General features: G+C 46.2%; 1 protein-coding gene across 2 annotated transcripts in view; it reads left to right on the top strand.

The window, feature by feature from the left end:
* Nucleotides 1–411: 411 nt before the first annotated feature.
* Nucleotides 412–24,137, top strand: part of RNF13 (ring finger protein 13) — a 96,491-nt gene continuing 72,765 nt past the window's right edge. The window contains exons 1-3 of one of the 2 annotated variants that reach the window (XM_077290770.1): nucleotides 412–566; nucleotides 18,087–18,206; nucleotides 21,899–21,979. In XM_077290770.1, the coding sequence (XP_077146885.1) occupies nucleotides 480–566; nucleotides 18,087–18,206; nucleotides 21,899–21,979 (288 nt within the window). In that variant the 5' untranslated portion in view covers nucleotides 412–479. The remainder of the gene's footprint in view (nucleotides 567–18,086; nucleotides 18,207–21,898; nucleotides 21,980–24,137) is intronic. The other variant, XM_077290771.1, reaches the window with a different exon arrangement.

Raw genomic sequence — 24,137 nt, 5'->3', positions numbered from 1 at the left:
CCACAATCTGATGAAGTCCCCTCCGACCACCTAATAATTAGGGTCGGTTGTGCGACCTGACAACTACCAGCCGCCCCTCTGCCTTTTGGGCCCCTGCCGGCGGAACAGCTTGCACCAATCACGTCCGCCCCTGATTTGCAGGTTGTGCCACGTGACAACTAGCAGCCCCATCCTGCTCCTTCATCCCTAATGATCCCCTCCGCTTTCTGCCTGTACGACCTCGGTACACTCATTTCTACAGCTGCCCCCTAGCGGTGTGGCGCAGTATCTCCAGCCTCCCCTCTGCTGACCCCGCCCCTCCAGCAATCCATGCTGCTCAGTCACGTGCACAACAGGATGTTCCTTAGCAAATGTTAACTGACAGATGCAATGACCAATCAGCGCTTTGACGTGCGTCTAGCCAGCCAATCGGAGAGGGCGAATTGCGAGTTTTCCCACATCTTTGCTTGCGGTGGGCCGAACAGTGGTGGCTGCGAGGAATGAGCGGTGGGCTGCAGCGGGGGTGTCTGCATGTCTCCGCTGTATTCGGAGCAGCGGCCGTAGAGCTAGCAGGTAACGGTCCTGATGTAAGTGGACTTCCTCCTGTCCATTCCCCGTGTGTAGTCCTTGACTCCTGGAGCGGGTGTGACACTGCGCCGTCCCCTTGGTGCCCCCTGTGCTCCTGTCACTGAGTCCCCGCCGCATTGTGTGCTCGGCACTGTGCTATTATACTCCACGGTGACACTGTGTATGGGGGACACGTGACCATTGTGCAGAGGGAAAAGTAGGAGGAGGGGGACTGTCACATGACCATTGTGCCGACACGGGGGGGGTGTCACATGACCATTGTGCCGACACGGGGGGGGGGGGGGTGTCACATGACCATTGTGCCGACACGGGGGGGGGGGGTCACATGACCATTGTGCCGACACAGGGGAGGGTGTCACATGACCATTGTGCCGACACTGGGGGGGGTGTCACATGACCATTGTGCCGACACGGGGGGGGGGGTGTCACATGACCATTGTGCCGACACGGGGGGGGGGGGTGTCACATGACCATTGTGCCGACACGGGGGGGGGTGTCACATGACCATTGTGCCGACACGGGGTGTGTGTCACATGACCATTGTGCCGACACGGGGGGGTGTGTCACATGACCATTGTGCCGACACGGGGGGGTGTGTCACATGACCATTGTGCCGACACGGGGGGGGGGTGTCACATGACCATTGTGCCGACACGGGGGGGGGTGTCACATGACCATTGTGCCGACACGGGGGGGGGTGTCACATGACCATTGTGCCGACACGGGGGGGTGTGTCACATGACCATTGTGCCGACACGGGGGGGTGTGTCACATGACCATTGTGCCGACACGGGGGGGTGTGTCACGTGACCATTGTGCCGACACGGGGGGGTGTGTCACGTGACCATTGTGCCGACACGGGGGGGGGGTGTCACGTGACCATTGTGCCGACACGGGGGGGGGGGTGTCACGTGACCATTGTGCCGACACGGGGGGGGGTGTCACGTGACCATTGTGCCGACACGGGGGGGGGGGGGGTGTCACGTGACCATTGTGCCGACACGGGGGGGGGTGTCACGTGACCATTGTGCCGACACGGGGGGGGTGTCACGTGACCATTGTGCCGACACGGGGGGGTGTGTCACGTGACCATTGTGCCGACACGGGGGTGTGTGTCACGTGACCATTGTGCCGACACGGGGAGGGGGGGGTGTCACGTGACCATTGTGCCGACACGGGGAGGGGGGGGTGTCACGTGACCATTGTGCCGACACGGGGAGGGGGGGTGTCACGTGACCATTGTGCCGACACGGGGGGGGGTGTCACGTGACCATTGTGCCGACACGGGGGGGGGTGTCACGTGACCATTGTGCCGACACGGGGGGGTGTGTCACGTGACCATTGTGCCGACACGGGGGTGTGTGTCACGTGACCATTGTGCCGACACGGGGAGGGGGGGGTGTCACGTGACCATTGTGCCGACACGGGGGGGGGGGGTGTCACGTGACCATTGTGCCGACACGGGGGGGGGTGTCACGTGACCATTGTGCCGACACGGGGGGGGGGTGTCACGTGACCATTGTGCCGACACGGGGGGGTGTGTCACGTGACCATTGTGCCGACACGGGGGGGGGGGTGTCACGTGACCATTGTGCCGACACGGGGGGGGGGTGTCACGTGACCATTGTGCCGACACGGGGGGGGGTGTCACGTGACCATTGTGCCGACACGGGGGGGGGGTGTCACGTGACCATTGTGCCGACACGGGGGGGGGTGTCACGTGACCATTGTGCCGACACGGGGGGGGTGTCACGTGACCATTGTGCCGACACGGGGGGGTGTGTCACGTGACCATTGTGCCGACACGGGGGTGTGTGTCACGTGACCATTGTGCCGACACGGGGAGGGGGGGGTGTCACGTGACCATTGTGCCGACACGGGGAGGGGGGGGTGTCACGTGACCATTGTGCCGACACTGGGGGGGTGTCACGTGACCATTGTGCCGACACTGGGGGGGTGTCACGTGACCATTGTGCCGACACTGGGGGGGGAGGGGGGTCACGTGACCATTGTGCCGACACTGGGGGGGGGGTCACGTGACCATTGTGCCGACACGGGGGGGGGGGGGTCACGTGACCATTGTGCCGACACGGGGGGGGGGTGTCACGTGACCATTGTGCCGACACGGGGGGGGGTGTCACGTGACCATTGTGCCGACACGGGGGGCAGGTGTCACGTGACCATTGTGCCGACACGGGGGGGGGTGTCACGTGACCATTGTGCCGACACGGGGGGGTGTGTCACGTGACCATTGTGCCGACACGGGGGTGTGTGTCACGTGACCATTGTGCCGACACGGGGAGGGGGGGGTGTCACGTGACCATTGTGCCGACACGGGGAGGGGGGGGTGTCACGTGACCATTGTGCCGACACTGGGGGGGTGTCACGTGACCATTGTGCCGACACTGGGGGGGTGTCACGTGACCATTGTGCCGACACTGGGGGGGGAGGGGGGTCACGTGACCATTGTGCCGACACTGGGGGGGGGGGTCACGTGACCATTGTGCCGACACTGGGGGGGGGGGGGGTCACGTGACCATTGTGCCGACACTGGGGGGGGGTCACGTGACCACTGTGCTGACACTGGAGGAGGGGGTCACGTGACCATTGTGCCGACCCTGGGGGGGGGGGAAATCGTGTGACCATTGTGCCGACAGGGGGGGTGGGGTCGCGTGACCATTGTGCCGACACTGGGGATGGGGTCACGTGACCTTTACTTGATGCCCACTGCCAGACCTCCTGACGGTGGGGTTGATTGGCGCCCTGTACTGTTACCTCTATACTCAGCATTCCTGCGGGTCCATTACATACAGTAGACTAATGCTGGTGGACTCCGCTGACAATCTGCATATGGGGCCGCCAAGTATCCTTCATTGCTCTGGGATGTAAGTGGGGGCCGGCAGTGGCGCTTGTCTCCCCCTCAGGTCTTCTCCCTTATCTGTCTATTTCCCAGTCTCCTCCTGGTGGTTTCTGCTGATTCCTGTTGCCTAAGACTGGTGCTGCTGTATAACTGGTGTTGGGCTCCCATGTGTATACTGGGGGCTTCTGCGGCTCTAGGAGACGTACACTTGTTACTGATCTGGCAGATACCAAGAAGACCCTTTTTTTTTCTGGCTGTCATCAGAAGAGGGGAGCCTGTAGATAATGTTACTTTTAGCACAATTGGGCGACGTTGCAGAAAGCGGTGAGATGGCAGCCTGGTGTGTGGTCGGTGTAAGGCTGGAGGACATGGCCACTTATGGCAGCCTGGCGTGTGGTCGGTGTAAGGCTGGAGGACACGGCCACTTGTGACAGATGGCCACATGTTTCATCCGTCGTGCACAGGATCCGTCGTAAAATTGCTGTCCATTGGGTGGAGACAACGCACAGAGGAACTTTTTTTTTCTGTACGTCGGAAAAATGGCTCAGCGACAGATCCTGCGCTGTCCGTTGTTGGCAATAATGGAAGCCTATGGATGCAGGATCCGTCACTGACTGAGCATGTGTGGAAGAGTTTCCCGTCAGGGAAATTCTCTCTCTCTTTTTTTACTATTGATGCTGCGTATGCAGCATCAATAGTAAAAAGATATAATGTTAAAAATAATAATTAAAACAAAATCATGATATTCTTACCTTCCGGCGTCCCCCGCAGCCCCCCGCTCCTCGTGATGCTGCCGGCCGCTCCGGCTCCCAGTGATGCATAGCGAAATGACCCGATGACGTAGCATCTCGCGAGACCTCTACGTCATCATAGGTCATTCTCGCTATGCATCACTGGGAACAGAGCATCGGCAAGGCTGAGGGGGCTGCGCGGGACGCCGGAAGGTAAGAATATCACATTTTTTTTTTTATTTTTTTTTTACCATGGGTTGTGTATGCGTTTTCACAGCAAAAAAAGCAGTGAAGACGCATACACAACAGGTGCACATAGCCTTCTAGGATGCACTGGAACAGTCAAAAATAACAGCTCCAGTGCATCCGTTTTTTACAATCAGCACAGGATCCGTCTTTTCAACATTTTGACGGATTGTGACTGACTGTAAAAAACAGAAGTGAGAAAGAGGCATAAGGCTGGAGTAGCCAGGGATTAGGCAGCGTGATGTAGTGTGGTCACTGTCATGTCGTGGCTCTGTAACCACATTTTCTTCTACCACCCTGTCATGTTGCAGCTTTGTGACTTGTGTTTTAGGGGTTGAATAATCCATGATAGTAGCACATGGCTCAGAGCTGTACTTGTTGTATAGAGCTGTGCTATGTGGTGTCCTTGGGAATATCGGGGGTCTCTCAGGTACTTGCTGCACGATCTCAACCTCTGACTCGAGCTGAATCAATAGTATTTTATGTGTACAGCATTTAACTCTTATTGTTCATATAACTGATAGTTTGTGTGAACATTTAGAAAGAACCCGTCAGCATGACTTGTAATGTAACATAAAGACATGGCGGTAATGGTGCTGTAATGCTGCCTGCATTGATACCTTTTGTGAAGAAATCTGCTTTGTTGTTCCTCGTTAATCACCATTGAAACTTTTCTGTTCTGGTAATTAGATTTCGGTGCCCAGGGTCCGGCGTGTATACGGGGTCTTCTATTCCCTGTCGTAATTCCCCAGCCCCTCCGGTCTGTGAATGATTGGCCTCCTCTGTTTGAAATCTCAGCAGTGACCTGTCATGCACAAACCGGAGGGGCTGGGGAGTCAGACAGGGAGAATACCCCCCATTAAGTCTCCTCCTCTAATTAGCAGAAAACTTTAAATGTTGATTAAAGGGGTTTCCCACAAACAAAGTTTATTTTATTCAATAGATCTTTAAATAATAAGTCCCACAATTGGCTATGTTTGAATAAAATGTTCTTGTGCTGGGATAATCTTATAAATGTGCCCCTGCTGTGCACTGTGTAATGGCTGTGTCTGACCGTACAGGAATATGGTCTGATCACACCACAGCTCCTGGGCAGGGGAGGAAGCAACAGAGAGTATACAGACAGGACAGCATGGGGTCACAGATGATTCTTTCTGTGACAAAAAACATTTCCCTGCCTGTTTTGAAACAATATTGTACCTCAAAGAAAGAATCATCTGTGATTCCATTCTGTCCTGTCTGTATACTCTTTTGCATCCCCCCTGCCCAGGAGCTGTGGTATGATCAGACCATGTCCCTGTACGGTCAGACACAGCCATTACACAGTAACACAGCAGGAGCACATTTATAAGATTATCTCAGCGCAGGAACATTTTTAAAACATCCAGTTGTGGAACTTATTCCAAGGTCTTTTGGTTAAAATTAACTTTGTTCCTGGGAAAATCCCCTTATGAAGAAGACCACAAAGCAGATGTCATCACCAGAGGAATCAATGTAGTCAGTATTACAGAATCTTTACAGTCTTAACATTAGAATCGTGCTGATAGGTTCTATTTAAACAGAGTTTTGCAGATCTCCATTGTTTTTTGCAAATATGTTGCAACTCCCAGGACTGTGAATTTGAGTGAACAGCCGATCTTTGGAGTGACCCCGATCAGTCAGAATGAGCTGACCACATCCCCTACCTTACTGTGACAGTGATGTCCATACACTGGCATCTTCTGGCCCTGCCAAGTTGCCGTACCAGACACAGCGGCATAGACGTGATTTGCTGCCTCAGGTCTGTGCCACTGTCCCTTCATTCTGTTTTTCAACGTGGGCTACATGCGATCACACTTTCTGTCTTCAAGATAGGTAATTAATGTAATACGCACGGCCCCCCAGAAACAAAAAACACTTTGGCCCAGTTTATTTAAAAAGGGTGTATTTCTTTAAAATCTTAGGAGGTCCCAGTGGAATAATCCAGGTGACTGGTGGTATAATGGCTTCTAGCTAGTATAGATGGGTGGTTACTGGCTTCCTTTCTCTCAGCAGGTGCAGTGGTCAGGGCTTCTATGATGGGGGACGACTGCCTGATCTGCAGTGAGGGTCACAATCCATTATACTAGGCTTGAAGTCTTGCCAGCTTGCATATGCAGCACTAAAGCAGAACACATGATGCAAGTGGTTCATTGTAATGTCCGGTGGGTCTGCATTCATCGGTTTACTGTCAGTCGGCCTACTTGCAGAGGAAAACTATTTATTCCCTAGATGCAAGAGCTGAGTGTATTGTGTAACCGTGGTATGGATTCTGTGCTCTATAACATGGAAGGAAATCATCACATTATTACATACGTTTTCTGCAATCCTGATACACTGTACACTGAGCAACCCACACAGGCTGCCATTGTTCTCGGCAGTGTGACACCTGTTTACACAGGACAATTCTCTGACAAAACAGTGATCTTTTCTGCCATGCAAAAGCTTACTTCACCTGATGAACAAGAGCTTCTCTCATTCATCAGGTGATTGGCAGCCAGTTTACACAGGGAAAGGATTGTGAAATGTTCATTCATGATCCTTTCTGTGTAAATGCATCCTAAAGGAAACCTGTCAGCAGGATTGTGCCCAGTATCCTACAGACAACGTCAGGTCGCGCCGTTATACTGATTAAAATGATACCTGGGTTGATGAAATCCATCTTTTGGTTGAATATATATATATATTTCGATCTCTTGGAAAAAAAAAGTCCCCTACTGCAGGCAGGCGATGGTGCCTGTGCTGCAGCATGGTCGCATCTATAATGTGTATGGAATTACTTTGATGTTATCCATAAACTCATAACAAAAAAAAGTCAGGAACAAAACATATTGCCAACCATTAAGCTTGGGGGTGGATCAATCATACTTTGAGGTTGTGTTACAGCCACTGGCACAGGGAACATTTCACATGTACAGGGAAGAATGGAGGGTTTATTTTTTGCGCGCCAAGCTGACTTTTAATTACCGGTATACCATTTTGATGGAGATATGTTAGAGAGAAATGATGGAGAAATGTTATTGCATTTTAATGCAATGTCGCGGCAACCAAAAAAGCGTAATTCTGGCGTTTTGATTTTTTTTCTCGCTACGCCGTTTATTGATCAGGTTAATCTTTTTTTTTTTTTTTTTTTTTTTTTTTTTAAATCTGGCGATTCTGAACACGGCGATACTAGTGATGAGCGAATATACTTGTTACTCGAGATTTCTCGAGCACGCTTGGGGTCTTCCGACTATTTTTTAGTGCTCGGAGATTTCGTTTTCTCCACCGCAGCTGAATGATTTACGTCTGTTAGCCAGCATAAGTACATATGGGGGTTGCCTGGTAGCTAGGGAATTCCCTACATGTACTTATGCTGGCTAACAGATGTAAATCATTCAGCTGCAGCAATAAAAACTAAAACTCCGAGCACTAAAATAGTCGGAGGACCCCCGAGCGTGCTCGAGAAATCTGGAGTAACAAGTATATTCGCTCATCACTAGGCGATACCAAATATGTCTAGGTTTGATTTTTTTTATTTATTATTATTATTATTATTATTATTATTTTATTTTGAAAGGGGGATGATTTGAACTTTTATTCTTTTTTTTTTTTCCATATTCTTAAAAGCATACTTTAACTTTTGGCATGCTTCTGTAGCCTCCATGGGAGGCTAGAAGCTGCCACAGCGTGATCGGCTCTGCTACATAGAGACGATGCTCAGATCGTCTCTATGTAGTAGAATTACAGCATTGCTATGAGTGCCGATCACTGGGTGGTACTCATACCAATCCGGCACTGACAACCGTAGAGGTCTCAAGGAGACCTCTAGTTGCCATGCTGACGAACCGATGACCCCCGTCACGTGAGCGTATTTCTGGCTTGACTGCCAGAAGTGCGCGTTAAATGCTGCTGTTAGCGTTTGACAGCAGCATTTAACTAGTTAATAGCGGCGGGTGGACCGCAATTCCACCCGCCACTATTGCTGGAACATGTCAGCTCTACAAAACAGCTGACATGTCCCGGCTTTGATGTGGGCTCTGCGCTGGAGCCCACATCAGAGGAAGGGATGCTACCTCCGCCGTACTAGTACGGTGGAGGCTGCGAAGGGGTTAAAGAAAAAAAATTGTGTGGGCTCCCGCATAATTTTAATAACCAGCAGAGGGAAAGCCAACGGCTGGGGACTGATGTTAATATTCTGGGAAGAAGCCAATAGCCATAAAGGTTCCCAGGCTATTAATATCAGCTCACAGCGGTTTGGTTAGACTTTACTGGCTAGGTTACAGGGGGACCCCAGAAAAAAATTGACAGGGTCCCCTATGAAATCTAACCAGCAAAGGCTAGGCAGACAGCTACAGGCTGATATTGATAGCCTAGGAAGGGGCCATGAATATTGGCCCCTCCCAGACTCAAAACATAAGCTCTCAGCCGCTCCAGAAAAGGCGCATCTATAAGATGCTCCAAATCTGGCGCTTAGCCTTGTTCTTCCCACTCTCCCTGTAGTGATGGAAAGTGGGGTTCATATTTGTGGGGTTGATGTCACCTTTGTATTGTCAGGTGACATCAAGCCCACAGGTTAGTAATAGAGAGGCGTCTATAAGACACCTATCCATTAGTAACCCCATAGTGATATTGTATAAAAGCAGACACCCAGAATAAAGTCCTTTGTTTAAAATGACAGATTCCTTTTAATAATCTTAATTAAACCATATTTACCGAATGCCTAATCCACTGACGCCAACGTCTCCTGCAACAAAATTAAAATAATAAACCACAATATTCCTCACCTGTCCGCTGAGAAGATAATCCATAATATCCCACGACGATCCTGATCACTTTGAGAGCAGTCACAGTGTATTGCTCCCGCAGTATATCACCGAGCTGTCATAAGAGAGTTCACTGGAGTTCATCAGCTTACGGCACCACTGCTGCGTTGGAAAGTTCTCACGCAGCGGTGCCATTAGTGAGCGCACTGGAGCTGGTGAACTCACGGCAGCTCAGTGACACACTGACAGGATGCAATCACTCCCGCAGTGTGTCACCAGCAGCCAGGTAGAGCGGTCGAGATGTGACTGTTCTACACATGAGATCACCGTGGGACTCTCAGATTACCTGAACTTTGGCAGACATGTGAATATATGTTGGTTTATTATTTTACATTATTTCTAGGAGACAAGGGCATCGGGATTTGGTGTTATTTGAGCATAATTAATTTTTTTTTATTTGAATGTGTATGTAATTTTATTTATTTTTTTAACTTTTAACTGAGCACAGGCGCTGGCAGATAATACTACGTCTCCCATCAGTGGCACCTGCTGTCACTGTTATCAGTGACAGCAGACATAGCCTGATGGGAGCGGTAGTCTCATCAGCCCACGCCTGCAGGTCACAGCTTTGGGATCATGCTGACATCTGACAGCATGATCCCGCAGTGCTCTGACCGACAGTAGCAGCGGTAATATTACCGTGGGTGACAGTTACAGCTGCAGAGTCACGTCGACATCTGACAGCGTTACTCTGCAGGGCTCTGATCGGCAGTAGTGTTACCGCTGATAAGAACTACCGCGTCTGTGTTTCCCACACTGTCACACAGATGACATTGTGGGAAACACCATAGGAAGATGGTAAAACGCAAAACAAATCCCCAAACTTTTTTAGGGTATGTTCACATTGGGCATTTTTGCTGCGTTTTTTTAATGCTAATTTTCAGCTGCTTTTTACAATATCAGCAAAGCCTATGAGATTTCAGAAATCTCATGCACACACATTGTTTTTTTTGTCATCAGGATTTTGTGCTTTGCTGCTTTTTGAGCATTTCATTTCTTTCGGCGTTTTTGCAGCGTTTTTCACCCATTGGCTTGAATGGGTGTTGAAAAAAACACTGCAAAAACACTGCAACAATGCAGGTATCATTATTTGCAGCAAATCACATGTGTGCAAAAAAGGAAAAGATGAACGGCACCGCTGCACAACAGAAGGCTTATTCAAACTCCAGGGACACGGGTGCCGATCAGCCAAGAAACAAGCAAATGTCCAAATTCACCATGTGTAAGAAGAGAGCATGGCACTCACCGTCCCACAAACAATGTCCTTTATTATGGATACATGTATAACAGAGGCAGGGAGGCTTTCACATGGAAACTGCACCAGACGACGGCCGTTTCGCGCTGGCTTGCGCTTCCACGGGTCCTCCGTTTTACATGTATCCATAATAAAGGACATTGTTTGTGGGACGGTGGTGAGTGCCGTGCTCTCTTCTTACACATGGTGAATTTGATCATTATTTATAGCCTTTTTGCTGCAGAAAAGTCATGGACAGCAACTCCACTTTTTTTTTTATTAGCATGCACAAAGAGACTCAAGTTAGCCGAAAAAAAACACGACAAAACTGCAACTGAAACACACCTAAACCTGCGTTTTTGTCGCTGCTTCTTTCCTGCCAAGAAATCAGGTTTGCTGCAGAAAAAAAACACGCCCTGTGTGAAGTTACGCTTATACCTGTGGATTTGACTGATATGGCTAGGTTCACATTAGCGTATTTGTGCGCAGCGTTTCATCTGCATGCGCAAACATGCCGAAACGCATGCTTACACTGCATTTTTTTTTATCCACATGATGCCAAAAAAAGCTGCGTTTGTATGCATTTTTTTGCCTGCGTTTGCGTTGTTTATGCGCATGTGTTCGATATTTTATGAAGGGCGTGTCTCAATGGGTGTGTTCCTGGACATGCGCAGTCCAAAGTACGCAAACATATGCATGTCGTTGCGTACCAATGCGTTCCCATAGTAATAGTAATGCGTTGTTTTGACGCACTCATCCACATGCACATGCCTGCGCATTTTTTACGCGACAAAAAATGCAACATGTTGCGTTCGGGCGCGGCGCAACAACGAATGCGGACACATCCGCATACAAACTGATGCCAACGCATGTCCCTGGGTACACAATGTTAAATATAGGTACGCAAGACGCATGCTGATATATGCGGGTCTGTACGCTGCACACAGATACGCTAATGTGAACCCGGCCTGAATTGAAGTGATTGGGTGCAGAAACGCAAAAAGAATTGACCTGCTGCAGATAAAACGCCCTGCAAATACACCTGGAAACTTACTGATCGTGTGCACAACACTTCAGGATTGTCATTGAGTTACCTTGATTCCATTGCGTTTTTGGACCATTTCCGCACATGAGAAAACGCCTAAAATCCGGATAGTGTGCACACAGCCTAAGACCGCAGACACGGTCAGAGGGTTGGGGGCTTGTTCACACATCGGTTTTGCTATATTATTCCTGTTGGGGTGGGGGGATGCAGTCTCACAGTAGCAGGAAAATAACATTTCTAATATCTCGTTCACACACTGCATTTTTTTTTCTAACTCCAATGCCGGTTTTTAAAACTGCAGCATTTTAGATCTTTAAGCGTTTTTGCTTCATAATTGAATACATAAAAATGCATCAAAAAAGTCACATGGAAAATACATCAAAAACATGCATAATGTACACAGCGTTATTCCTGCTAGCACGCTATTTTTTAAAATGTATAGAAAACGTTGCATAAAAAAGCATTGTGTGAACATACGCCTACTTTTGCAGCTAGAGGAGCATAATGATTGACTTTGCATGCTCGGCCACCTGAGATCAGGTACATACACAGAGCCACATTGCGGGTATTATTACCTACTCCATGGAGAGCCAGCCTTATCATACCTCATAATTATCTCTATAACCATGCTTTTCTTTAATACCCCTGTAAGACCGGCTGTTTACTACATGAAAAGAGCACTGGAGTAAAACGTGACAAATGTATTAGGAGGCTTGGGCGTTTGCACCTTTCTTTCCATCTTGTCTGTCCGTACAAACCTAAGTGAAGATGGGGCATTTGTATGATCCGCTTTCTGCTTATTAGAGGGCTGAGGCCGGTAGCTGGATGTACAGAGATTATGGGGCTCACCCGAGACGTTCTGCCAAGCAAGGAAGAAGCCAGAAAGTGCAATGCTCTGCAGCTAGAGGGGCACACAAGTCAGCCGCCCCTTTAATGTTTAGGGATGATTTCTTAGTAATGCAGACTTCATTACAGCGGGGAACAGAACAGCTGATTGAGCAGTTACATAACACCTGACTGATGTCAGCGGGTCTTTCACCTAGATGAATCAGAAATCCTGTCTGTTTAGCTTTGAGCTGAGGGTGTGACACAAAGCTGGCGAGGACTCGTTCCCATCTCTCCAGCTCACACAGGTAGCCTCATAGTCTGGACTACTGACCCCTTATGTTTTAAGGAGAAATATAAATGAATAAGGTTCTCTCACGAGAAAAAACAATGACCTATCGTCAGTGGATGCTATCACTTTATGGACATTGAGGTGTCAACCTCTGAGACCCCCAACCACCCATAGAAAGATAGGGTTGACATAGCGCTGCCTTCACTTTTTACTTACTGCTCCCCAGTATTGCACCCATCCAGGGTGTATCATTAAAGTAAATGGGACCCCCACCAATCCTGGTCCTAGTGATACGTCATCGCTTTGTTGTGGGAGCACTTACAGACTAGAGATGGATATAGCAGAGCTCCATCTGATTCATAGGAATAGCAATGACTGCACTCTGTGGTTCAATATTGATTTTAATTTCCAGCATCTTTTCCCTCGGATGCAATGTGTTGGATTCATTAATTATTGGAAACGTGGAGATGTTCCTAATGAGCGCTGGCCTTTGAACATGTGGTCCAATGGTTGCCCTTCATTACATGTGCACCAGTGGTGATGCTTGGCTTCTCTGGATTTATTCACGAAGGTTGGGCTTTTATATGGCCTCTTCAGTCTCTAGAATTATTGCAAGTCTGATTAATTTCCTTGTATAGCCCCATTAGCTCCACAGCACTTTAACACATCAATGTCCCTATTAGGGAATGTAGATTGTGAGCCCCATCAGTATGTCTGTGGAGTCTGGAAGGAAACTCGAGAACCTGGGGGAGGCTCACACAAACATGGGGCGAACATACACTTGTCGTGTGGCCCGTTAAAAATTTGTGTATCTTGTCTGCAAGTTGTTGTTCCACAACTATATATATATATATATACAGGTCCTTCTCAAAAAATTAGCATATAGTGTTAAATTTCATTATTTACCATAATGTAATGATTACAATTAAACTTTCATATATTATAGATTCATTATCCACCAACTGAAATTTGTCAGGTCTTTTATTGTTTTAATACTGATGATTTTGGCATACAACTCCTGATAACCCAAAAAACCTGTCTCAATAAATTAGCATATTTCACCCGGCCAATCAAATAAAAGTGTTTTTTAATAACAAACAAAAAAAACATCAAATAATAATGTTCAGTTATGCACTCAATACTTGGTCGGGAATCCTTTGGCAGAAATGACTGCTTCAATGCGGCGTGGCATGGAGGCAATCAGCCTGCTGTGACACTGCTGAGATGTTATGGAGGCCCAGGATGCTTCAATAGCGGCCTTAAGCTCATCCAGAGTGTTGGGTCTTGCGTCTCTCAACTTTCTCTTCACAATATCCCACAGATTCTCTATGGGGTTCAGGTCAGGAGAGTTGGCTGGCCAATTGAGCACAGTAATACCATGGTCAGTAAACCATTTACCAGTGGTTTTGGCACTGTGAGCAGGTGCCAGGTCGTGCTGAAAAATGAAATCTTCATCTCCATAAAGCATTTCAGCCGATGGAAGCATGAAGTGCTCCAAAATCTCCTGATAGCTAGCTGCATTGACCCTGCCCTTGATGAAACACAGTGGACCAACACCAGCAGCTGACATGGCACCCCACACCATCACTGACTGTGGGTACTTGACACTGGACTTCAGGCATTTTGGCATTTCCTTCTCCCCAGTCTTCCTCCAGACTCTGGCACCTTGATTTCCGAATGACATGCAAAATTTGCTTTCATCAGAAAAAAGTACTTGGGACCACTTAGCAACAGTCCAGTGCTGCTTCTCTGTAGCCCAGGTCAGGCGCTTCTGCCGCTGTTTATGGTTCAAAAGTGGCTTTACCTGGGGAATGCGGCACCTGTAGCCCATTTCCTGCACACGCCTGTGCACGGTGGCTCTGGATGTTTCCACACCAGACTCAGTCCACTGCTTCCTCAGGTTCCCCAAGGTCTGGAATCGGTCCTTCGCCACAATCTTCCTCAGGGTCCGGTCACCTCTTCTCGTTGTACAGCGTTTTCTGCCACATTGTTTCCTTCCAACAGACTTACCATTGAGGTGCCTTGATACAGCACTCTGGGAACAGCCTATTTGTTGAGAAATTTCTTTCTGGGTCTTACCCTCTTGCTTGAGGGTGTCAATGATGGCCTTCTTGACATCTGTCAGGTCGCTAGTCTTACCCATGATGGGGGTTTTGAGTAATGAACCAGGCAGGGAGTTTTTAAAAGCCTCAGGTATCTTTTGCATGTGTTTAGAGTTAATTAGTTGATTCAGAAGATTAGGGTAATAGGTCATTTAGAGAACCTTTTCTTGATATGCTAATTTGAGACAGGTTTTTTGGGTTATCAGGAGTTGTATGCCAAAATCATCAGTATTAAAACAATAAAAGACCTGACAAATTTCAGTTGGTGGATAATGAATCTATAATATATGAAAGTTTAATTGTAATCATTACATTATGGTAAATAATGAAATTTAACACTATATGCTAATTTTTTGAGAAGGACCTGTGTATATACACTCACCGGCCACTTTATTAGGTACACCATGCTAGTAACGGGTTGGACCCCCTTTTGCCTTCAGAACTGCCTCAATTCTTCGTGGCATAGATTCAACAAGGTGCTGGAAGCATTCCTCAGAGATTTTGGTCCATATTGACATGATGGCATCACACAGTTGCCGCAGATTTGTCGGCTGCACATCCCAAAGATGCTCCATACAAGGCAGGATGGATCCATGCTTTCATGTTGTTTACGCCAAATTCTGACCCTACCATCCGAATGTCGCAGCAGAAATCGAGACTCATCAGACCAAGCAACGTTTTTCCAATCTTCTACTGTCCAATTTCGATGAGCTTGTACAATTTGTAGCCTCAGTTTCCTGTTCTTAGCTGAAAGGAGTGGTACCCGGTGTGGTCTTCTGCTGCTGTAGCCCATCTGCCTCAAAGTTCGACGCACTGTGCGTTCAGAGATGCTCTTAGGCCTACCTTGGTTGTAACGGGTGGCGATTTGAGTCACTGTTGCCTTTCTATCAGCTCGAACCAGTCTGCCCATTCTCCTCTGACCTCTGGCATCAACAAGGCATTTCCGCCCACAGAACTGCCGCTCACTGGATTTTTTTTCTTTTTCGGACCATTCTCTGTAAACCCTAGAGATGGTTGTGCGTGAAAATCCCAGTAGATCAGCAGTTTCTGAAATACTCAGACCAGCCCTTCTGGCACCAACAACCATGCCACGTTCAAAGGCACTCAAATCACCTTTCTTCCCCATACTGATGCTCGGTTTGAACTGCAGGAGATTGTCTTGACCATGTCTACATGCCTAAATGCACTGAGTTGCCGCCATGTGATTGGCTGATTAGAAATTAAGTGTTAACAAGAAGTTGGACAGGTGTACCTAATAAAGTGGCCGGTGAGTGTGTGTGTGTATATATATATATATATATATATATACTAGACTGTGGCCCGATTCTAATGCATCGGGTATTCTAGAATATGCATGTCCCCGTAGTATATGGACAATGATGATTCCAGAATTCGCGGCAGACTGTGCCCGTCGCTGATTGGTCGAGGCAACCTTTATGACATCATCGTCGCCATGGCAACGATTATGACATCTATGTCGATACTGTGCCCGTCGCTGATTGGTCGAGGCCTGGCGGCCTCGACCAATCAGAGACGTGGGATTTCCATTATGACATCATCGTCGCCATGCTGTGCCTGTCTCTGATTGGTCGAGGCCTGGCGGCCTCGACCAATCAGAGACGCGGGATTTCCAGGACAGACAGACAGACAGACAGACAGACAGACAGACAGACAGACAGACAGACAGACAGACAGACAGACAGACAGACAGACAGACGGAAAAACCCTTAGACAATTATAGATATATATATATATATATATATATATATATATATATATATATATATATATATATATATATATATATATATATATATATATATATATATATATATATACACATACTAGACTGTGGCCCGATTCTAATGCATCGGGTATTCTAGAATATGCATGTCCCCGTAGTATGTGATTCGCGGCAGACTGTGCCCGTCGCTGATTGGTCGAGGCAACCTTTATGACATCATCGTCGCCATGGCAACCATTATGACATCATCGTCGCCATGCTGTGCCCATCTCTGATTGGTCGAGGCCGCCCGACAAACCGTCGACCACTCCATATAAGGTATGGTCTACAAACCGCCAACCACTCCATATAAGGTATGGTCTACAAACCGCCGACCACTCCATATAAGGTATGGTCTACAAACCGCCGACCACTCCATATAAGGTATGGTCTACAAACCGCCGACCACTCCATATAAGGTATCCTGTTTGTAGACCATACCTTATATGGAGTGATTTCCAGGACAGACAGACAGACAGACAGACAGACGGAAAAACCCTTAGACAATTATATATATAGATTACATATAATATGCATATATGAAAAGCTACTTGCATTGAAGCCTGGGACAAGCGAAAGAAAAAATCATTAATGTGATGTTACAACATCCTGCTTTCAGTGTCGCATGGTATGTAGTCCCATTACTGCTGCAATACACCCCTAATCCCATTCTTGTCAGTGGCAAAATCCACATTGAAAACGTATTCAAACCAAGCTTAAGAACACAGCCGGCGTTCGAAACGGGTCTGGTATATTTCCACATTACCCCCACACCGTTGAGAGGTTGCTTTTTCATCTGTGCATTTTTTTTTCTTGTCACCATATTTTAATCGTAATAATAAAGCACTTACAATTTGAGAACGCTCTTGGATTTGGGTTTGGAAGCTGGATCAACTCACCCTTTTCCAATATTCCCTTTAACCATTGAAATGTTAGTAAGTCTGGTGTGGTGTAAAATGTTGACGGTATATATTTAGTGTGTCATGTGCACCAAAAGCAGATTTCAGCTATCATACAGTGCTACGTGGGGGGAACAGATGAGTTCTGCAGCTGCCCCCATAGGAACATTCACTAGGGCTATTTTCACATGTTTAAGGAACAGCTTTATAAAAACAAAAAAAAAACACTGATGTGGCAGATATTTCCACAGCAAGTGTGTGGCTGTCTGCATGCTTCATTCAGATCAGATCAGTCCTGCTTTTTTTTTGTCCATTTATACAGAATTTAATAAACATGCTTTTAAGGAGGAATCGCTCTGACACTGTTTTTCTGCATAAAACCTAAAGCTGAGTTCCGATGACTGCACCCATACATGACAAGTCTGCTGATCGCTGACGCTAAACAGGAAGTCTTGCCCAAATACTAAATCTCTTGTTCTCCTTTTGAGACCTGAGCGTGAACTCGGCTAATGTTACCAATAACAATGAATTGTTCTCGAGGTTTTTCAGGTTTACATTGGAATGAGATATTTTAATGACGGAAAAGAAGCAGAGTTCAAGTACTGCTCTATAAACTCAAGACATAATTACATGTTCCACAGAAACATTTTACAAGATTCTGATTTATTTTTGCTTTCAGGTTAACTTCAAAATGGAGATCTTAAAAATGTGCGTATGGTCTGTGAGAAGAGTCAGTCTGTGGGTAGTCCACATCCTCGCCATCGCTTACGTTCTGCCTGTAAATGCTGACATCATTGCTGTAAGTGAGAGGACTTGTTCTTTTTTTTCCTCTTTCCACAGCTGTGTGAGTATGCATAGTGATTATCTGCAGCATAGCTACCAGTACTGTGTAGTCCTTAAATCCACTGACTCTTATAACTATCTAGTTTGTTTGCCAACAAATAAAATAGTATTCTGAAAATAGGAAAACTTTGAGAATGCTTGGTGCTTAAATTGAACAATTCATATATACCCGGCAGCTACGGTAAGGCGATTCCTGTTGCTGGGAACCTGCCTAATGTGAATCCTCTCCGAGGCTGAATCCTAATGTGGGTAGATATGATCCTGCTATAATTAAAACCACCAGAGGCTGATGGGTGGAGTGCTCAGCCAGAGGGCCTATGTATACAAATAACAAAAGACTGACCGTCACTTCCAAACAGAAATCAGGTGCGAACTAAGAGTAGCCATCACTATACGTAACAACAAATAAAGTTGCACTTTGTAGCACTATAGCATGAAAACATGAAATAACAATTGCATTACTGCTCTCGAAAATAGGAGAAATTGAAAATACTTAGTGCATAAATTGGCCACTTCATGTGTACCTGGCAGCCACGATAAGACGATTCTTGTTGCTGAGAACCCATTTGCGGCTGCCGGGTACACATGAATTGGCCAATTTATGCACAAAGTATTCTAAATTTTTCATATTTTCTAGAGCAGTGATTCAATTCATTAAGTTTTCATACACGAGAAGCAGGGAGACATCAGACGCTGTCTGCTCCCACGCGCGGTCCTGCATAGCTTCAGGTGAGTCCACCGGCCAGGACTCCCTGAACGCTTTTACTGCGATCGAAGCTTGGACTGTTCTATCCACTTCAGCACAGGATCACTGTATGTGCATCAAGGTACACCGCAGACCATTTACTTTCTTTTGTGTGTGTTGTTACTGTCAGTGAATGAATTTGTAATCGCTACTGTTCTTGTATATGTGCGCAGTTCGTATAAGATCAGCTGGTACTCTCCACCACACTGAGTACTAACACTATATCTACTCTAAAAAGGGTGGCTACACCAATCTAGTGGCATACAATTTGTGCAATTGTGTTTACAAACAGGGTTAATACCGTATATACTCGAGTATAAGCCGAGATTTTTGGGCTGAAAGTGCCCCTCTCGGCTTATACTCGAGTCATGGTTGGCGGCGGGTGAGGGGGAGAGAGGACTGTCGCATACTCACCTGCTCCTGGTGCTCCTAACGCTGTCCCAGCCTGTCTCATGGTCTCCCGCGCTGCAGCTCTTCCTCTATTCAGCGGTCACGCGGTACCGCTCATTAAAGTAATGAATATGGACTCCTCTCCCATAGGGGCGGAGCCGCATATTCATTACTGTAATGAGCGGTACCAGTGACCGCTCATTACAGGAAGAAGCTGCGGTACTATGGGACATGCAGGGACAGCGTCAGGAGCAGGTGAGTATTTCATATTCACCTGTCGGCGTTCCACCGCCGGGCGCCGCTCCGTCTTCCCGTCCTCTTGCTGTGACTGTGTAGGTCAGAGGGTTTCGATGACGTATGTGTGCGCGCCGCCCTCAGCCTGAACAGTCAGTGCGGAGTGACGGGACCCTGAGGAGCAGCGGGCAGCGACGAGAGGTGAGTGTCTTTTTTTTTTTTTTTTTTTTTATTGCAGCAGCAGCATTACATTGTAATAATTATAGGGGATAACTCAGGAGACTCTTTGCGTGGAACAAGACAACTACAGGACACAGTTTTATAAGTGGTAAAGTCTATATTATCACACGGTGATTCAAACAGGTGCAGAGAGAAACTCAAGTCCACAACACTTGGTGCAAATATCAAATGCAGCTCAGCAGTCTATAGGAAACTTCAGAGGAAAATGCAATCACGCAGAAAGTCTATGAAGCACAATTATTCTTGAGGATACTTGACACGAATAAGTCCTTGCTTAGTCCAAAACACAGATAGATATGCTTATAAGGCAGTTCAAACAATATCTTAGCTCAACCAGGGAGGAGGTCTGGGTAACAGTCTCAGGGTCTTGCAAAGCAGCTACAGCTTACATGTCCAGCAAATGCAGATGGAAGTAAACACGAGCAGCAGATGAAGGAGGATTACTGGAACTGGTGTATGCAGCAGGAACTCAGAGCAGAGTAGCAGGATAACCCCACAGGTTCACAGGAGCAGGTATATAGCCAGGGAGTCACCAGAAGTCAGGAGCTGGATGCAAGGCAGAATACTCTAGCACAGACTGAAGGCTGGGGTGGAGTTTTATAGCAGGAAGACACAGTGCACATGAGACCAAAGACGCCATCTTGGAAAAGGGCAGTAATGCACAAAAGGTAATAAAAAATGTTCAGAGTCCTGACATACATGTGGCACAATGTTATATGGAGCGTCTATGGGGCCATAAAGAACTGCATGGAGCATTATATGGGGCCATAACTGCATGGAGCATTATATGGGGCATCTATGGGGCCATAAAGAACTGTATGGAGCATTATATGGGGCTCCTGATTCAATATGGATATTCAAAAACACTTAACCTACTGATGTCGCAATCAATTTTACTTTTATTGGTATCTTTTTATTTTTGAAATTTACCGGTATCTGCTGCATTTTCCACCCTAGGCTTATACTCGAGTTAGGCTACGTTCACATTTGCGGTCCGCGCCGCAGCGTCGGGCGCCGCAGCGGCGCTGCATGCGTCATGCGCCCCTATATTTAACATGGGGGCGCATGGACATGCGGTGCACTTGCGTTTTGCGCCGCATGCGTCCCTGCGGCGCACGCGTCCGGGCGCAGAGGACGCAGCAAGTTGCATTTTTGCTGCGTCCAAAATCAATAGAAAAAAGGACGCATGCGGCGCAAAACGCAGCGTTGTGCATGCGTTTTGCCGCGTTTTTGTTTGCGTTGTGCGTTGCGGCGCCGACGCTGCGGCGCACAACGCAAATGTGAACGTAGCCTTAATAAGTTTTCACAGTTTTTTGTTGCAAAATTAGGGGGGTCGGCTTATATTCGAGTATATATGGTAATAATTTTTTGTTGATCTTTATCTTTCATTTATTAAATTCAATATTTTCTATTTCTGAAAACAATAATTTTATAACAATAATAAACACATACATGACCTGATTGGTCTTTTTGGATCATATTTGAATTTCTAAGCCCTAGTCTGACTGTAATCTGTTGATACACGGTCTGCCTGGGACACACTGAAATAGCGCTCACAATTGAATAGCACATTGATCACACCAGTGCATTTCTTGTTCTTTCAGGTGTATATCCATGAAGCGTGGAGGTACATGCCAAAAAACAAATATTACATGTTTTCATGCTATAGTGCTACAGAGTGCCTTTTTTTGTTGATTATAGATGGAGATGACTACTCTTAGTTTGCACCTGGACAACCTAGTTTTCCGTTTGGTAGGGACCGTCAGTCTTTTATTAGTCTGAATTTGCACCACCTATTGTCCACCTTTGATACAAAATTTATGGCTCATTTTTTGGCATACTACACTGCACATTAAAATGCGCCCCATTTCTGACATATGACATCCCTTACCAGGTAGCCTACACCCCCATGATCGGATAAGGCATAGAATGTGTACAACACATCATAAATATGGTGCAGGTCATCAGGTGTTTTGTATGTGTGTGTGTTTGGTTTCTCTGGTACTTCCAACTTAATCTACCTCAATGTTTCTCTTTAGCACTCTGCAGACAATGTATCAAAGTCTTTTGAAGACCTTCCTGCACGGTTTGGCTACAGACTTCCCAGTGATGGCCTAAAGGTATGTGGAGATCAAAAGATCAAATCATGGCAGCTAAACATACTAAAGAAAATATGTTAGGGCCTATTTCGTCATTTGTCAGTGGCAGAAAAAGAAAAACCAAATTCTTCACACAGTGGAGCACATGATACATGAATTTTGTCTTAACTTTTTTTTTTTTTTGCTACTTTTTAGCCGACAAAGTTGCATGTTCCCCTAAAGTGTTGTAAAATTTTTGCAAAAAATCAGGAGTACATAACTAGGTGGGGGAGACTGGGGAATATTTGCTCAAACAGCGACTTTTAAAAAGCTGTAATTGATGATTCTGTCAAACATTTGAAAACCCCAAACATCGTCCACAATGAGGAACATAAAAAAAAGGCAAACTCTTATATTGAATAGATTTTTTTTTTTTCTTTTTTGAAAGGGAATTAAATGAAGAAGTCTCAAATGGAAAAACACCTAAAACTAGACAAAAAATGCATTAATGACTTGGATTCTAATGTTTTCGTCTGCGACTCCTTTTCATGATGCAGACTTGGTGCACACTGCAAGTTTGCATCAGAAATCCAAGTGTGAGCCTCGGGTTTCTGCTGTGAAAAATACTTGTTGGATTTTAACTTAACTCATGACACCGAGTGGTTTGAGCAAACTCCTGTCTTCTGCTTTATGTTGGTGAGATTTTTACTTTTCATCAAGGTGTCTGTTATTGTTTTTTTGGGGAGATTTTATACATGTGTAATATATAATTGGATATATCCGGCTATTCATGACTGCGATGATTCACCACCATCAGTTGGGTACTTTTTATTCTGCACAGATGGTGATCTGTTTCTACAGTCTGTTACTATAAGGAGAGTGGAATGAATGGAAAACCCAAGTGAGGTTTCCTTGTCTATTTATGACGGAGGGCGTTGGTGTATGCCTGTACTGTGTCCAATAATGTGTCAGTAATTTTATTAAAAAGTCAGTAAATGTTCTTGGGCGCTCATTACTACAAGCTGTGAGGCATTACATTACATTACGTTCCACAGTACAGATAGCGTCCTAGCTGGGGATAACCGGGGCAGCTTCAAGGATCGTAGTGATGATGGGTCAGTCTGCTACTTGGGACCGGCGTTTAGGACAGAGTCATGCTGGAAGGGCGGGAAGTGTCTTCTCCCGGGACTCTACTATTATAATGAAGCAATATCGGTATATTATTGGAAGTATTATTCTAACTTCCTGCTTCAACCTTCAATATTTATAATGCAGGCTTATTGTGACTATCGCTATTTCATGTGTAGTATCTAGAGAACTTATGTGTAAAGTACCTGATAGGCAAAGGGATTGGATTGGAAAAAGTAAACATGTAGCACTTTATAAAATAATTTAATTAAATCCCAAAAATCCCATGCAATATAGAAAAAATAAGATCTAGGGTGTTCAGTCTGGTGAACCTACAAACAGTATGTATGGTTCAATAGACAATCAATAGATATACCGTAGATCCATTGACAGAGGTAGACAAAGATATATATCTCAGGCAGCACCAAAACCTGTGAATCCCTGGTCTGATGCCCTTATCTGGTACTGCCTAGCTGCAGAGGTCGGCACCCTAAATGAACAAGATAATGGGGGCTCCGCTCACTTTTGGCGCTCCCTAATTCTCCCTAATCATCCCTGTTCTAACCGTAAGGTAAAACATGAGAAGTTAGATCCTGGATAGTTAGAACAGTGATATAAGACAGATATATCAATACTTGGGAGCCCACCGTGATAAGTTATCGTGATATCTTTAATCACTTATCATTCATTGCTTGTGCATCAGTGTGTCCCTATCTTAACTCTTAACCAATACTGCAGGCCTCTCCTGTCCTCAAACACATCTGCACTTCATCCTTTGATATCATGTTTTAATATATTTCTTCGTGAAAGCTTGTTACCTTTTATTATTTGGGCTTCATTGCTTCCACTTTTTCGGTTTCTTATATATTCATGGAAGTGGGTCTTATGTAGGTTATTTTTGTGTAGAAGGGGTTAGACCTTCTGTAATTATACACTGCGACCGCTATACGTTTGTTTGTTTTTCCCCATGTGTGCACACCATACCAAGTGAATCTTCATGCAGTCATTTTTCCAATAGCAGATATGTATAGTTGTAGCGCTTTACCGTCTATTGCTGTGTGCTCTAACTTAG

Source organism: Ranitomeya variabilis, chromosome 2, assembly GCF_051348905.1.
Source record: "Ranitomeya variabilis isolate aRanVar5 chromosome 2, aRanVar5.hap1, whole genome shotgun sequence".
In the NCBI taxonomy this organism is placed as follows: domain Eukaryota; kingdom Metazoa; phylum Chordata; class Amphibia; order Anura; family Dendrobatidae; genus Ranitomeya; species Ranitomeya variabilis.
This window is presented reverse-complemented; position numbering and strand designations above follow the sequence as displayed.